General features: G+C 49.4%; 1 protein-coding gene across 17 annotated transcripts in view; it reads left to right on the top strand.

Moving 5' to 3' along the window:
- The window catches only part of VPS13B (vacuolar protein sorting 13 homolog B), a 727,825-nt gene that overhangs the window by 711,364 nt on the left and 2,830 nt on the right, over positions 1-13,631 (top strand). For all 17 annotated transcript variants that reach the window (XM_072734208.1, XM_072734211.1, XM_072734207.1 and 14 more), the window contains 4 exons: positions 1,767-1,937; positions 8,044-8,220; positions 10,374-10,476; positions 11,032-11,281. In XM_072734208.1, coding sequence (XP_072590309.1) covers positions 1,767-1,937; positions 8,044-8,220; positions 10,374-10,476; positions 11,032-11,281 — 701 coding nt within the window. The remainder of the gene's footprint in view (positions 1-1,766; positions 1,938-8,043; positions 8,221-10,373; positions 10,477-11,031; positions 11,282-13,631) is intronic.

Here is a 13,631-nt window from a genome sequence, read left to right as displayed (position 1 = left end):
GATAAATAAAGAAATATTAAAGGTGTTCAGGACTTCTGCTAAACATCAGAAACCCTACACTGTGTTGCCTCATCATTTTTTTTTATGTAGATACAGTTGTCATAACTTTGGGAAGGATATGGACACATTTGGACGTACATTTGGCCGTGGAAACGTCCCAGCCTCCCGCCGGCACGCCACGTCAACAGTGCCATCTTGTGGCGCGCACGGTTCGGCCGGCACGGAGGCCAAACTGCGCCAGGCCCATGTGAAGGGGCATGTTTTCATTTTCCCCGTATGTGCTTGATATTTTGGTCAGGTTGGCAGTGACTCGGGAACTAACAAGGGCCATCTGAGTCCTCTTTTCTTCTCAGCAGGAGGCAGGGAAAACAGGGCAGAGGGCTTCTCTCCCATAAAGACTTTTTAATGTCAACAGTGCTGCAAGTCTGTGATGAGTGGGCAGGTTATGGAAGTCTCTGGAAGGCTCGGATGAAGAGGAGCTTGAAATGAGCACCCATCATCCGGAGGTCGGGGGGCTGGTGGCTGCTGCCAGGAGAATGGCAAGAGCAATAAATGGAGGTGTGTGGATGGGGACAGGCCCATGCCCCTGGGCCCCAGCCGTCCGGGAGGCCTGTGAGCCGAGGGCCAGAGGGACTCACGGATGAGTCACTGGTGGATTTCTCACTCCCGACACTTGAATCTTTGTGGTTCTGTTGTTTTTATTTTCAAATAAGACACCCGACACCTGCTGAATGGTAATTTTAGCCTACTGACTCATTGAATGTTTTTTACACTTGTTCTCCACCCCCCCCCTCCCCCGACCCTTAACAAAATCTCTTTTGGTTTTTGATGTCTGTGTGTGCACAGGGATGTTTTCTTTTTAGGTTGTTGGTAAAGATGCAGCTGCAAAAATGACATCTTCCATTTTTTTCTTGAACTGGGCATCCACCATGGGATGAATTCACTGGTCAGCTTCAGGATCTGTCCATTGATGTCTTTCAGTCTTGCTTCACTGAGATCTCTGCACACTGGCTAGAGGGCTGGGTAGTATTCTGAGCAAGATGCTGAGATCCCTTTCTTAGGAAAACTGGACAAAATCGTGGCTTTCACATGACTTACTCCCTTTAGTGTCCTGCTTTCTTCAGGCAACATCCTGAGAATCAGAAATGCACATGTTGTCTCTGGCACAATCATTGGTTCCTCAGAACATCAAATGATAGTTTACTGTCTCCCTTTGCTTTGTCTAAGGAGGGAATAAGTTCCATTCCTGAGTAAAAATGTTTCTTTACAGTCTGTGTAAGATTCAGCCATGGAACCTGAACCTTTAAAATGAGAGCAGAGTTTAACCTTCAATACTGGGCCTCCAGGAAGACTTCCAAACTACCGCGTTATCCAAGCCTTGACCACCACAAGATGGTGGATGGTAGTTTCACGGGAAACTCTGTGTTTCTCTGGCAACAGAGATTCTCATTCTACCCCTTTTGAGGTGTGTCATCACCCTTATAAGCAAACGTTAATCTCCACCTCGTTTTTTTTAATATTTTATTTCTAAGCTACCTCTACACCCAATATGGGGCTCAAACTCACAACCCCAAGATCAAGAACCACAGGCACCACTGACCAAGCTAACCAGGTTGCCCCCTCCCCTCATTGTCTTAAGGCCCTTGCTTCAAGCTGCACAAAGGAAGCCACCGTCACTCACCCCCCGGGGCAGGTCAGGGGCACAGGTGTGTTTCCGCCCCCTCCCTGTGACCAGAAGGCCAACTCGTGTGCTCTTGTACCCTCAGGTACCCTCACCTCCATCACCAACCTGGCCACAAGCCTGGCCCGGAACATGGACCGCCTTTCGCTAGATGAGGAGCACTACAACCGGCAGGAGGAGTGGCGGCGGCAGCTCCCTGAGAGCCTGGGCGAGGGGCTCCGACAGGGCCTGTCCCGGCTGGGCATCAGCCTGCTCGGTAAGGGGCTGAGGGGCCAGGGCTGCTTGTGAACCCCTCCTTCCTGCAGCCGTGGCTGAGGCCCGGGGAGGCGGAGGTACCCACTGTTTCCTGCCTGCATGCCCAGGACACTGGCACCTCCGGAGCCGGGGCACAGGAGCCCCACTCCCTGGGGGCGCCCCGTACCAGGACGGCAGCCGGGGCTGTTCGTGCTCCACAGTGAGCAAGGGGCGCCTCGTGAGGCTCAGGCCCTGCAGCCACCCGCCTTTGCTCGAGAAGCACTCGAGCAACGTGCAGAGATGTCCTGTAAACTTCATTGAGGAGCCCACGGTCTCCTTTTGTTTTTTCAAGTGTGCGGCCCAGCCTGACTCGGCAATTACCAGTTTGTCAAGCAGCCAGATGGTACAGTTAGAGGCAAAGATTGCTGTGGATATTTCTAAATACTACAAGTGTTCAAAAAATAAGTTGCTTTGGAAAACTCTATAAAAAGGAAGTCTCAGAGCTGAAATTTCACAGAGCAGGATTTTCAAGGGTATCTTTTGTTTATTTGTTTGCAAAGGAATTTAAAACTGTATTGCTTGGCAGCCTGCCTGCTGCGGTCTGAAGGAGTGTGCATCTCTCAGAGATCAAAATGCCCTGAGGCCGGGAGAGCAGAGGTCAGAAAAGATGAGCTGGAAAGGATCCGTCCTCTCTCCAGTATGTGGCTCTACCCACCACCCTCAACTCCCGCCTCAGCCGAGGCTCAGGGAGGAAGTAGGAAGATGTTACACACTCCGGTTAAGTTACTAGAAATTGTCGAAGTCCTAACAGTCTGTGATGACGTGTGGAAACTGGGAGCTTGGGACTGCTGGGCAAAGGAGTATTCTAGAATGCCAGGGCAAGGCACGGGAGTTCCACACTCAAGAGGAGCGAGCAGACCCGGGCTGGGATGTCCAGGTCCTTCCTTTGTGACCTCAGGCACATTCTTACCTTCTCTAAACCCAGGCTGCTCAATGCTAAGTTGGGGCTGGTAATAACATTATTAGAGGTAATAATAGTGGTCCATCATGGGCCAGGCCTAGGGCCCGTGTTTGGTAAACAGCGTCACGCGTGCTTATTGTTATGTTATGGTTGCAAAGGAACAATAATAGTTGCCTCGTTTCAAAGAATGAGCCACCAAAGAGAGACAAGTGAGCAACAGCAGGAACATTCTTTGCTTTAGTTTTAGCTCAAGAGATTCAGTTGCTATAACCACAGGAAGTGGTGAGGTTATGGGGGAGGGGAGCGCCTCAGGTCATTGTTTGGGGGCTGTGGGACCTCTTTTTGCTAAGAGTTGTGGGCTTCCATGCCATCTACTGTGGGCAGAGAGCTCCCTTTCCTCCATGCAAGCTCGTTTTGGAGCTTATAAGTGCTCAGCAGAGGAGACCTGAGCTGGCTGGCCTGTGGCTATGTCCATTCCAACCAGTCTGTTCCGTTCCCACACAGAGATGCCCACACCCACTACCCAGTTGCCACTGTATAAAATTGTGCCTAGTGGTAGAAATCCGTAACCTGAGGATCCATGGTCCTCTCTTTGTGGTGTCACATTTTTTAATGTGGCTCCCATTGTTAACCAGGCTAGAAAGTCCTAAAACTTGGGTCTTTGCCATTGTCACGTCTTACACATCTTCATCCATGTAAGGGGATCATTTAGTCTGTCTATAAAACCTCAGTGGGTTCGCTGTCTTTCTGCATCTCTGGTAATTTCCAAAAGCTCAGGAGTTCTGTGGATGTCATAAATCCCTCCTGGGTGTGCACTGACTGCCTCTGCAACCACTGGCCTGACCTGGACCTCCCGCAGCACACTGTCCAAGTGTGCTCCTCAGACATTTTAGTTCCCGGTGGGCATCTCAGAGTTGGCTCAAGCCAGTTTCCTTCCCTCTCAGAGTTCAAGAATGCTCTGTGTCCCAGTTAATTACTGGGTCATCTCAGAACGTCTAGTCCTAGAACCACCTGATGTGTGACAGGAAGACAAGAGGAGGAATAGCACCAATCAAGTCCCCTCCCCTGGGAAAGTCTAGATTTATCACCATTTCATTTATCCCCAGAAATGATGTTCAAAACTGCTAAATGCAGTTAAGTTCCTGATTGAAGTTAGAGCTATTATCATATTTTTTGAAACCCGTGCTTAAGTGAAATCACAGTATTAGTTTCTCGGTTTCTTCCTCTAGAAGAAACCTTAACAACCTAGTTAGTAAAACTGTTTTTAAAGACCACTTCAGAGTTGACAAAGCATTTTCATGTGTGTCATCTTATTTGGTCTACAAACCTTAGGCATAGGTATGAAGTGACTTGCCCAGGTCACACCTCTACCAGGACAAGAGCCTGGGCTTTTCCACATGTCACCCACCCTGGAGGGTTCCACCCCTGGAAACACTCAGGATGTTGGAAGACTGAACAATTGAATGTTCCAGGGTAGGAAAAATACATTTTTCCCAAACGTTTAGGGGTTGGTGGGCCTTCTTGCCTCTGTTTTGCCCTTGTGGGGACACTGTGGAGTGTTACAAGGTACTTGAAAAATCAAAGGGAGCCTTTGATTAGCTGTCGTGCCCGGCCTCATCACCCCAGGTTGGTGAGGAAGTGTCAGCTTGAGGTGCCGCTGAGGCTCTTGGAAGAGCTCCGCCACGGTTTGGAGAAAACAGTGGCCTTGGGGAAGACTCTGTTTAGCCTGTGGAATTGAAAGCCTCATCAGGCTTTCCCACACTTACCAGGTCCATTCCCCAAACACCCCCTCTCCTACTGCAGCGTAGAGTCTGTGCTGAGAGATGTGAGCTCTGTGTCCCCGTCATACTCCATGTTTCCTCCCAGACGTGACTTCTCTCTCATGAATACCAAAGGCAGGACGTCAGAGCTTGCCTCTCTGATCCCCTTCTCTTGGGCCGCTGCCTGACGTGTGAAGCACTCTGGTGTTGCCAGCACCACACCCTCTGTCTCCACAGCCACTCGGGGTGTGCCATGTGGGATCCCAACATGGTGAGCCTGTATTGGTGAATCAGGACAGTTTCCCTGGATGGGGGGAGAGATTGGGCGAGCAAGTGAGCCTTGCACCAGCACACGGCATTTTTGAGCAGTTCCTCTGCTGCCATGATCAGCCATTAGCTAACTGACTGCAGCTAGTGGGGAATTTAGGAACAAAGAAGTGCTTCCTCCTCAGTGAACTAATCTGTCCTGTTTACAGCAGGCCCACCTCAAGCTGGAATACTTAATATCCTCTGAGTGTAGGTCTCATCTGTCTGCAGTGTTGAGCTGTAGTGTCACAGCTTAGGCCTGTGCTTCTTCGGTCCTGAGTATTTTTAAAAGTATCCAAAATAAAATTACACCATGTGGTGAGGGCAGCACCAAAAGATCAGTAAGCCAGTGTTTTCTGCCTAAGTAAGGCTGGGGAGCTAGCCACGGAAGAGGTAAGGGAGGGCCCTTTGGGGCCTTGCCTAACGAATCCTTCCTCCTCCAACTGGAGGGGAGCACAGGAAACACCTCCCCATCTCTGCCTCACCCAGCACCGGGCTGAGTCCTCGGAAACTACCCCCAAGCCCCAAGGCGCGCTTCCTTCCTCATCTCCGTTCATCACATCACAGCTGTCTCCATGTGGCCGCCCACCCTGTGGGCCTGATGCCAACAAACAAGTTTGAGGATCACTTTCCACCCCTTAGAGCCTCAGAGCAGAGTTGGAGTAGATGACAGTAAATAATTTACCAGTTGTGGGACTTAGCTGGATCATACTTAATAACCGAGCCTTCTGAAACCCTGCGAGGAGCTGCCTCAGGGCACGGCTGCAGACACCATGAAGTGGCTGCTGGTCTCTCCTGGCCTCTCCCATCTCCGGCTCACACCTGGTGACCAGCGAGGTGTTGGTGTGTGTGACAGGCTCCCCGTCCAGGGTCTGGAGCCAGGCAAGGGCATGTGATCTGATGGCTCCTTCTCTACCTCTCAGAATCTAACACCTTGTCAGGAGGCTCAGATTTTCCACTCTCTGGGCTGCCCAAATAGTTTATCTATCAAAGCCACGGTGACTGAGCCTTCAGTGTGGCCAGTGTCTAGAGAAAGTGGGGGATCAAAGGGGAGTGTCACTGCAATACCTGTTTGCACTTAGAGGGAAGTTAGAAGTTAGAGCTCAGTGCCGGTCTCATGGTCTCATGGCCATCGAGGCTCCGCATTCCCTGCCCAGGGTAGGCCTGGCCCATTCAAGGGAAGTGGGGGAGTCTCGGGAGGTAACTACCTGCCCTCCCACTCAATTTTAATAGTCTGTATGGAAATCTGCACTTGGGAAAAGGCATTTCTTAGATAATTTAATCTGTTGGTGAATTTTTTACCTCAGTGTTCCTACTAACTGAAGCATGGAGACCTTTTAGAAACAGTAGATCATGACGTCACGAAAGCTACATTCCCTGATCACTTTGACCTGTCTTCTGTGAGCGGATTTTTCTGTACTTGCCTCTGCTGTGCACCGATGGCAGCCACCACCCCCAGTAACACTTCCCAGCCACTCTGACTCCTGACTTGTGGGTGGACAGCAGAGCAGTGGAGGCCTCTGCGCCCCCCAGCCCAAGTGCCAGGCCAGGGCGTATCCAGGGTCCTGTCGCGGTGACCCCTCAGCCCTCTGCAGCTACGGCAGCGGCTGCCAGCTGTGAGTGGCTTCCTCCACCTCCCCAGTCAGTTCCTTAGAAGGTTTAGGAAGCATTGGTCTGGGCTGACCAACGCTGAGAAACAGACCTGTCACCTCACGTCATTCTTAGTCTGTCAATACATAAATTTAAATGGCTCTGTTCAAATTTAGAGGAATGGAACCTATGAAGAACATTCCCTTTACAACTGACCTGAAGGGACTGGCCCTTGTTTTACTGGATTTTGTTCAGGAGAATATTACTTGAAATTAGCAGGTCATTAACAGAGACCTGGAAATCTCCATTTACCCAAGAGACTTTGAATTAGTGGCATTTGGAATAATGGAATTTGACATGTACTAAAATTTCTACCAGGGGGACTATGCATTTTCCATTAATCCTAGCAGGTTTGAGTTAAAAACAGAAAATTCTGTCAAGAACTGTAATGAAATTTTTACCTCTTACTGAGCTAGAGAACCCTTCCACTCCATCACTGAAAAAAAAGGTGGGGGGGGACTGGTGAGGCCTTTATTAGATCTCGTCACAGGCCCCTCAGAGTAAGGGGGGCAAAGAACCCACAAGAGGCTGAGGGACTCCCCCACCACCTCGGTTCCTGACCTGGCTGCCCTCCAGGAGAACCAGCAGAGCAGGGCAGTGAGAACAGGGTTCTGCAGCTGTTCTGAGGCAAAGAGTAAGTGGCCAGACCTCAGCTGAAGTGGAAAGGAAGGAAGTGTTTCTAAGACTGGCAAAAGGAGGAACCTGGTGGTTGAGGGCTGGGCTGTGGCTCTGCCCCTCCAGGCTGGAAGCCCGGTTCAAGCACATGACAGCTATGTGACCTGGGGACAAACCTCCATACATAACCTGTCTGTGTGCAGCGGCCTTACCTAGGAGCTGAGGACAAAAGCCCTGTTGGCCCCCTAGGATTAATGACCTCATAGGAGTGACACTCTTGATAAAGTCCCCAGCACATAGGAAGACTCACCACAGATGAGTTATTACAGAAATAGCTGCAATTCCAACCATTATTCTTACATGTTCATATATGAATATTATTAAAGAATTGCTCTTATCATTACTTTTGGGGAGAACAGGGACAGGGGATGGCCTCCTCCACTTTCTTCACGCTCCTGATTCGCTGTAAGTGATGAGGCTGAGCAGGCTTGCTCTCTCATGAGCGATTGCTAGCTCTCCTCCCTACACTGTGTTTCCTGGTTTCACGAGTGTCACTTTGGAATAGTCTGGCCCGTTATTAAATTCTGAACTGAACTTCACAGATCCTCACTGTGATGGACCAAACCCAGTCTGAACACCATGTTTTGATGAAGATCATAAGTGTCTTAGTAACCAGTGAACTTACATAATTGATAAATAAATGTATAATAAAGGACTTTATAACAAAGGTGGGTTTTCACTTTCAATCCAAATAAAACCGTTTTCTGGATGGAAGGTTGTCACTTTCTCAGGATTTGAAGCCCTAGTCCTCACTAGGGACTTTTGCTGTTTTTCAGGTGCAATTGCTGGCATAGTCGATCAGCCTATGCAGAACTTCCAGAGAACAACTGAGGCTCATGCTTCTGCAGGGCACAAGGCCAAGGGCGTCATCTCGGGCGTGGGGAAAGGAATCATGGGGGTGTTCACAAAGCCCATTGGAGGAGCTGCTGAGCTCGTGTCACAGACCGGCTACGGTACGTCATGAAGTGCCTATCAGGCCAGCTCAGACCTCACTGACTAACTTGCATTCTTATTCCAAGAACTCCAAGAAAGTTTAGGCCTTCACATGGCAAAACAGTGAAAAATAAAACATAAATCTATAAAGAGATAAGCAGCTGTCTTTCTCACTTCCTTATGCTTATTTATGGAAAGAGTAGAATTGTACTATAAATAACAAATTATAATAATTATAGACCCAAGAAATCAATTAGCAATTTCATTAGGTCTGTCTCACAGAATCTTTTTACAGTACATCTAATAAAATGGACTTTAATGACCACTTCTCGACTTTTTGGCTAAGATCAAGTGTAAAATAGACTTTAATGTGAAGTAACCAGTAAGAGGTTGAGGGCAATTGAGAGAAAATATTGAAAATATTGAAGCAGAGAATATAGAAGCACTGCGTTTTCTGGTGACCAACTGGAAAATAGGTTACAAGGCAGGAAAGTATCTGTGACAGATGTATATCGGGAGAAGGAGAAAGAGGAGGGTGTGCACGCCCATGCCCACAGGGCCTTGGTTTACAAACTGCTGCAGACCCTGCGCCGAGTTCCTGGCCATGGACAGGAGAGGGACACAATCTACAACCAAACCCTTCCCCCAAGCAGACAGCTGAGTAGATCGTGGGCCTAGGGCACCACCGGCACTTGGAGGTGGCGTGCTAGGCCTTTCCCACGCTCGTGCGTGCACACAGGAGTAACAGGCGCGTGTGAAAAGAAACCCCTCCTCCCGTGCTTGCTCTCTACATTCTTGGTAAAGGACACTCAAGTGACTTAATAAACTGGTGACTAGAATCGTTGTTACCTTTTTACCTACGATCAGTGTCATCTCTTTGGTCATGAAGCAGGCTGTCTGGCTGCCGTCACAGGCTGGGAGAGGGCCCTGCATCTGGCCGGCCAGTCTGAGGGGCACACTTCACCACAGGCATCCTGCACCTCCACAGATCTGACAGTAGGCGGCCAGATCAGGCATAAAAAGTGTCTGGAAGGAAGCGAGTGGGAGACGAATGCCCACACTCAGGCAACCATCTAGAGGGTTCCTTTAAGAGACCACACAGATGCAAACATGTGTTCCTCTTCGCTCTTCCCCTCGCCGCCTCCCCCCCAACCATTTCTGTCTCTCTCTCCTGTGAATGATGTTTTCACTCACAGGAAAACCGACAAACAGATCTGCTGCCACCTCTAACCGGGCCCAGTTAAATTCTACCTTCTCGAATACTTGCACATTAATAAAAACAGTACTCCTGTGGCCATAGACCCCAGCGAGGTGCAGTCAACTCCTACTTCGTAAATGCTCTTGGTGTTGAAAATGCCATTGCTCCTCTCTGTGAGTTTGCCAGGGCTGAGGAGCTCTCCCTTACGTAAGAGCATCTCCGAACAGAGCTTCACATGGCCTTGTTGCTTTCCATCATTCTTGTAAAACTTTTATTACTGCACTGAAGGTTTTACAAACCACTAACTCTTAGTCTAATGACTGCCTCATTTATAAACATTTACAAGCCCTCAGAAAGCACACATGCTGTACCATCTTTGGTCCTGGAGAGTCTCCTTAGAGGCCTGCATGGCTGCTGCTGGGTGCCCTCATTTGGTACTGGCACCAGGGCGAGTGGGTCATAAACCAGAGGCCCTAAGAGTGCTCATAAATGTATATGGATTCATGTTTAACAGCTGGATTAAGTCACTTAAATGCTGTATCTAGGCAAACCGTGTGCTTTTGTGTGCAACTGTGTGTGTGTGTGGTGTTTTATTTGCCCAGCCACACCACAGATACAGAAGTATTATAACATTAAGCAAGGAAGTCAGCTAACAATCGTGACTTTTTTATCACATAAATTGTAATGGTGTGTGAGCTGTTGCTCAGGACGATTACTCCCAGGACGCTATGCTTCCATTAATTGCCAGTCCTGTCAATGCTTGGACTGTGGTTCATTCATTGTTCAGTTTGTAGCTAACCAGAGTTAAGAGCATTGCAGTGTTTAATGATTATCTATACACTTGCTTCCAAAGATTTGACATCATTTTGGATCCTGTAGCATTTTATGGATGGCTGTAAACAGATGACATCACTACAGCATGGAACTGGTTTCCAGAAAACAACTAGTAAAACTCTCTTACTTCTCTTACCACAGGTATTTTACATGGAGCTGGACTTTCTCAGCTTCCCAAACAGCGCTACCAGCCAAGTGATCTACATGCTGACCAGGCTCCAAATAGCCACGTCAAATATGTCTGGTAAAATGATCTAGACACTTGTTCAACTGCACATGTATGCTAAGAGGGCCTGCTCTGCTCTCAAGCTCATGGGCCCTGCTTTCAGGGGAAATCCAAGACTGCTTGCAGCATCTAAGGCAGCACAAGAGCATGTTGGAGCCACGGAGAGGCTGCTATCCCCAGATGTGGGGCTGGCCGCAGTACTCCCTGCCTCTCATACACACACCCCAGGGGGCGGGTGGGGGGGCTGCCTATTGACAAAGAAGCCCAGAACTGCTGAGGGGACCTGGGATTCCCTGTAAATCCCACATTCTAATCAGAGGTGACCTTTCTATTGGGAAGAAAAGGAGCCGAGGGAAATCTTTGTCCCCGGGAGGAGCTAGATTATGGTGACCAGAGTCAGTTTGAGAATTGAAGTGACAATTACATTTCAAGCTAAAATTAATAGATTGGTGAGATCCCTTTGCCTTTGGGGAACCTTATGTGAGAACACCCCAGCCCTTGGTAAAGTGAGTGCAAATACACGACCATCTTTTCCAAACTGGCTTCTCGCCTCACTTTTTTCCTTTGAAACAGGAAAATGCTGCAGTCTCTGGGCCTACCAGAAGTCCACATGGCCCTGGAGGTGGTTATGGTGAGGGGCTCAGGCCAGGAACATGAAGGGTGCTTGCTGCTGACATCAGAAGTGCTCTTTGTGGTGAGTGTCAGCGAGGACACGCAGCAGCAGGCCTTCCCCATCACGGAGATTGACTGTGCACAGGACAGCAAGCAAAGCAACCTGTTCACTGTGCAGCTGAGGCAGCCAAGAGTGGCCTGTGATGTGGAGGTACGTTTCAGAAAACAGGGTGATTGTTGCTGACTGCTGTTAAGCAGGCACTTCTGAGCCTGCAGCCTCTGGAGTGGCTGCTGGAGACCAGCAGGGCTGTCAGAGGAAGCAGCATAGAGGGCCCAGGGGCCAGTGCAGAAGCAAGTGGGAAGGTGTGTATGTGAGCCTGTCATGGGGGAGCCCAGCAGCAGGCCAGGTGGGCTCGAAGCCTGGGGTTAAGCCACTGTATGAACTGAACAGGGCTTGGTTATCAAGCGGTGGGGGTGCTGGGGTAGACGGGACAGCAGAGCTCCAGACCCAGCAGGTCCTTACCAGATGGCTAGGGTCAAGGCAGCGATCCCATGCTGCTACTCCATGGAGCAGGCTCAGATGTGCTGCAGCAGTCTGGAGACATGGGAGGACAGCCACAGAAGTGGGGATACCATGAAACAGAGATGCAGCCAGTAGGCCAGACCTTCTCAAGCTCACAGACCAGGAAGTCTAATTCACTTCCTCCCCATTTCCACCCCAGGACTTGAGGGGTCAAAATTTTGTGCATAAAGCTCTTTGCTTGTACTGCTCTGTATTCTGTGTTCCCTTCCCCACAGAACAGATTCCCATCTCCTATGTACTGTGGGGTACCTCCTGGGGACACTCCTTAGGATCTTGGGGCAGCTCCCTGGCTTCTGTGCTGGGTGCTGGCTCCTGGCTACACATAAGATGATATGGAACAGATGCTCAAGCAGGGCGTAGTGGGGGTCAGGGTGAACCCTGACAAGAATGGCACCAGCTTCCTGCAGTCCAGCGTCAGGTGAACAGGTACACCCGTTGGAAAACTGTTGTTCCTGTCTCCCTGCTGACTGCCTGAGCTGACCTAAGAAACAGACATCTTTGTCCACAAGCAAGACGAGAGTTAAGTCAGTGGCAAGCTGGAGCCTGCTGGTCCTAACCTAGGACCTGAGTGGCCCCAGGAAAGGACAACAAACCTTCCTCTAGCAGGTCCTGCCCAACTCCTTATTCTCTTCCTGGTATGGGAGCCTGTCTCCCTTGCACCGTTTGGGTAAAATCATCTGAGAAGATGGAAGGCAGCCAACCACAACAACTCTGAGATTTCTCTAGCTTCTTGGATCCTAATCAGTCAGACTTTAAGCTGGGGCTTGGCACTAGATGTACATTGCTGCTTCAAGCTGATGACTTTCTGGGAATAAACAGAGGTCAGATGTCCAGGCTGACTTTAGATCTGCCAAAATCTTCTGATCCAATTGACAATAAAGCAGCAGTGATCTGGCTACAGGATTTGGCAGGGGATAGCATCATTATCTTCAAGTCCTTGGTCCTTAACGAGAAACTTCCAAGGCCCTAAGGAATATCTAGGACCATCGTTATTTCTTAGCTGCTTGGGAAATATTTCATATCTTAAGCTGAGACTGGAGATTCAGCCTTTGCTATTAAACTGTCTCTGCCATCACCAACTGTGATCCTTCTCTCTGGCTTTTCTGCTGGAGGAGGGTCTGTGGGGAATTAGCATAGCTGGAAAGGAACAGACCTGCTTCTCTAGGGGCTTAATGAGATGATAGCTGGAGTCACCACTCCTACAAGTTGCCAAGGTTAATTGAAACCATGGAATCATGGAGTTAGAAGCAGAAGCACTGACACACTGGACACGGTGCTCAACACTGGTCTTCCATTGGCACTCAGGGCTAAGGGGGTTGGGGGAGGATGAGGTGGGAGGGCCCATCATCGGGGATGGCTCCAGCAGAGAGGCAGGAAAAGAGGACTGTGCGCTAGAATACTGCAGGGCAGCTGCTGGGTTTCCCAGGCAGCACCCGGCACAGGACAGAAAAGGTAGGTATCCGGTATGCCTTCAGCCCCCAGATTCTGCTTTCTCCGAATCTTTCCCCCCTCTCCCCTCAACTCCTCCGAAGTCCCGCGTCTGAACCCTGACCCTTCCCCCACTCACCACACGGTAGAACAAGATGCTCATTTCTTTCCTGTGACAGTACACCCTTCCTTACAAGGGCCCTAATCCAATGTATTTGCAAACTGGGGGTGGGGAGTTCACTCAGCAGTGCCCTGAGCACAGTGAATTTTCCTCAGTTGCTGTGCGTCCAGTCAGTACGCGTCACATACCAATCTAACGCACAGATGGAAGCTGCGCTAGGAAGCCTACCCACCGTCTTCCAGGGAAAACTAAGAGTATTCTAAGATCTTATATAAAGTGGCTCTTCTGGTTTTTTGCTTTAGATACTAGGGAACACAGCTCCTTTGAATTTTGGAAGGAATTAATTTGTAGATGACATCATTCAGTATACTGAAATGTGGCAGGATTCAGATTTTTTAAATCAGCATTTGCTTTTCTTGGTTAAATGCA

This window comes from Vulpes vulpes, chromosome 13 (assembly GCF_048418805.1).
Source record: "Vulpes vulpes isolate BD-2025 chromosome 13, VulVul3, whole genome shotgun sequence".
Lineage (NCBI taxonomy): Eukaryota > Metazoa > Chordata > Mammalia > Carnivora > Canidae > Vulpes > Vulpes vulpes.
This window is presented reverse-complemented; position numbering and strand designations above follow the sequence as displayed.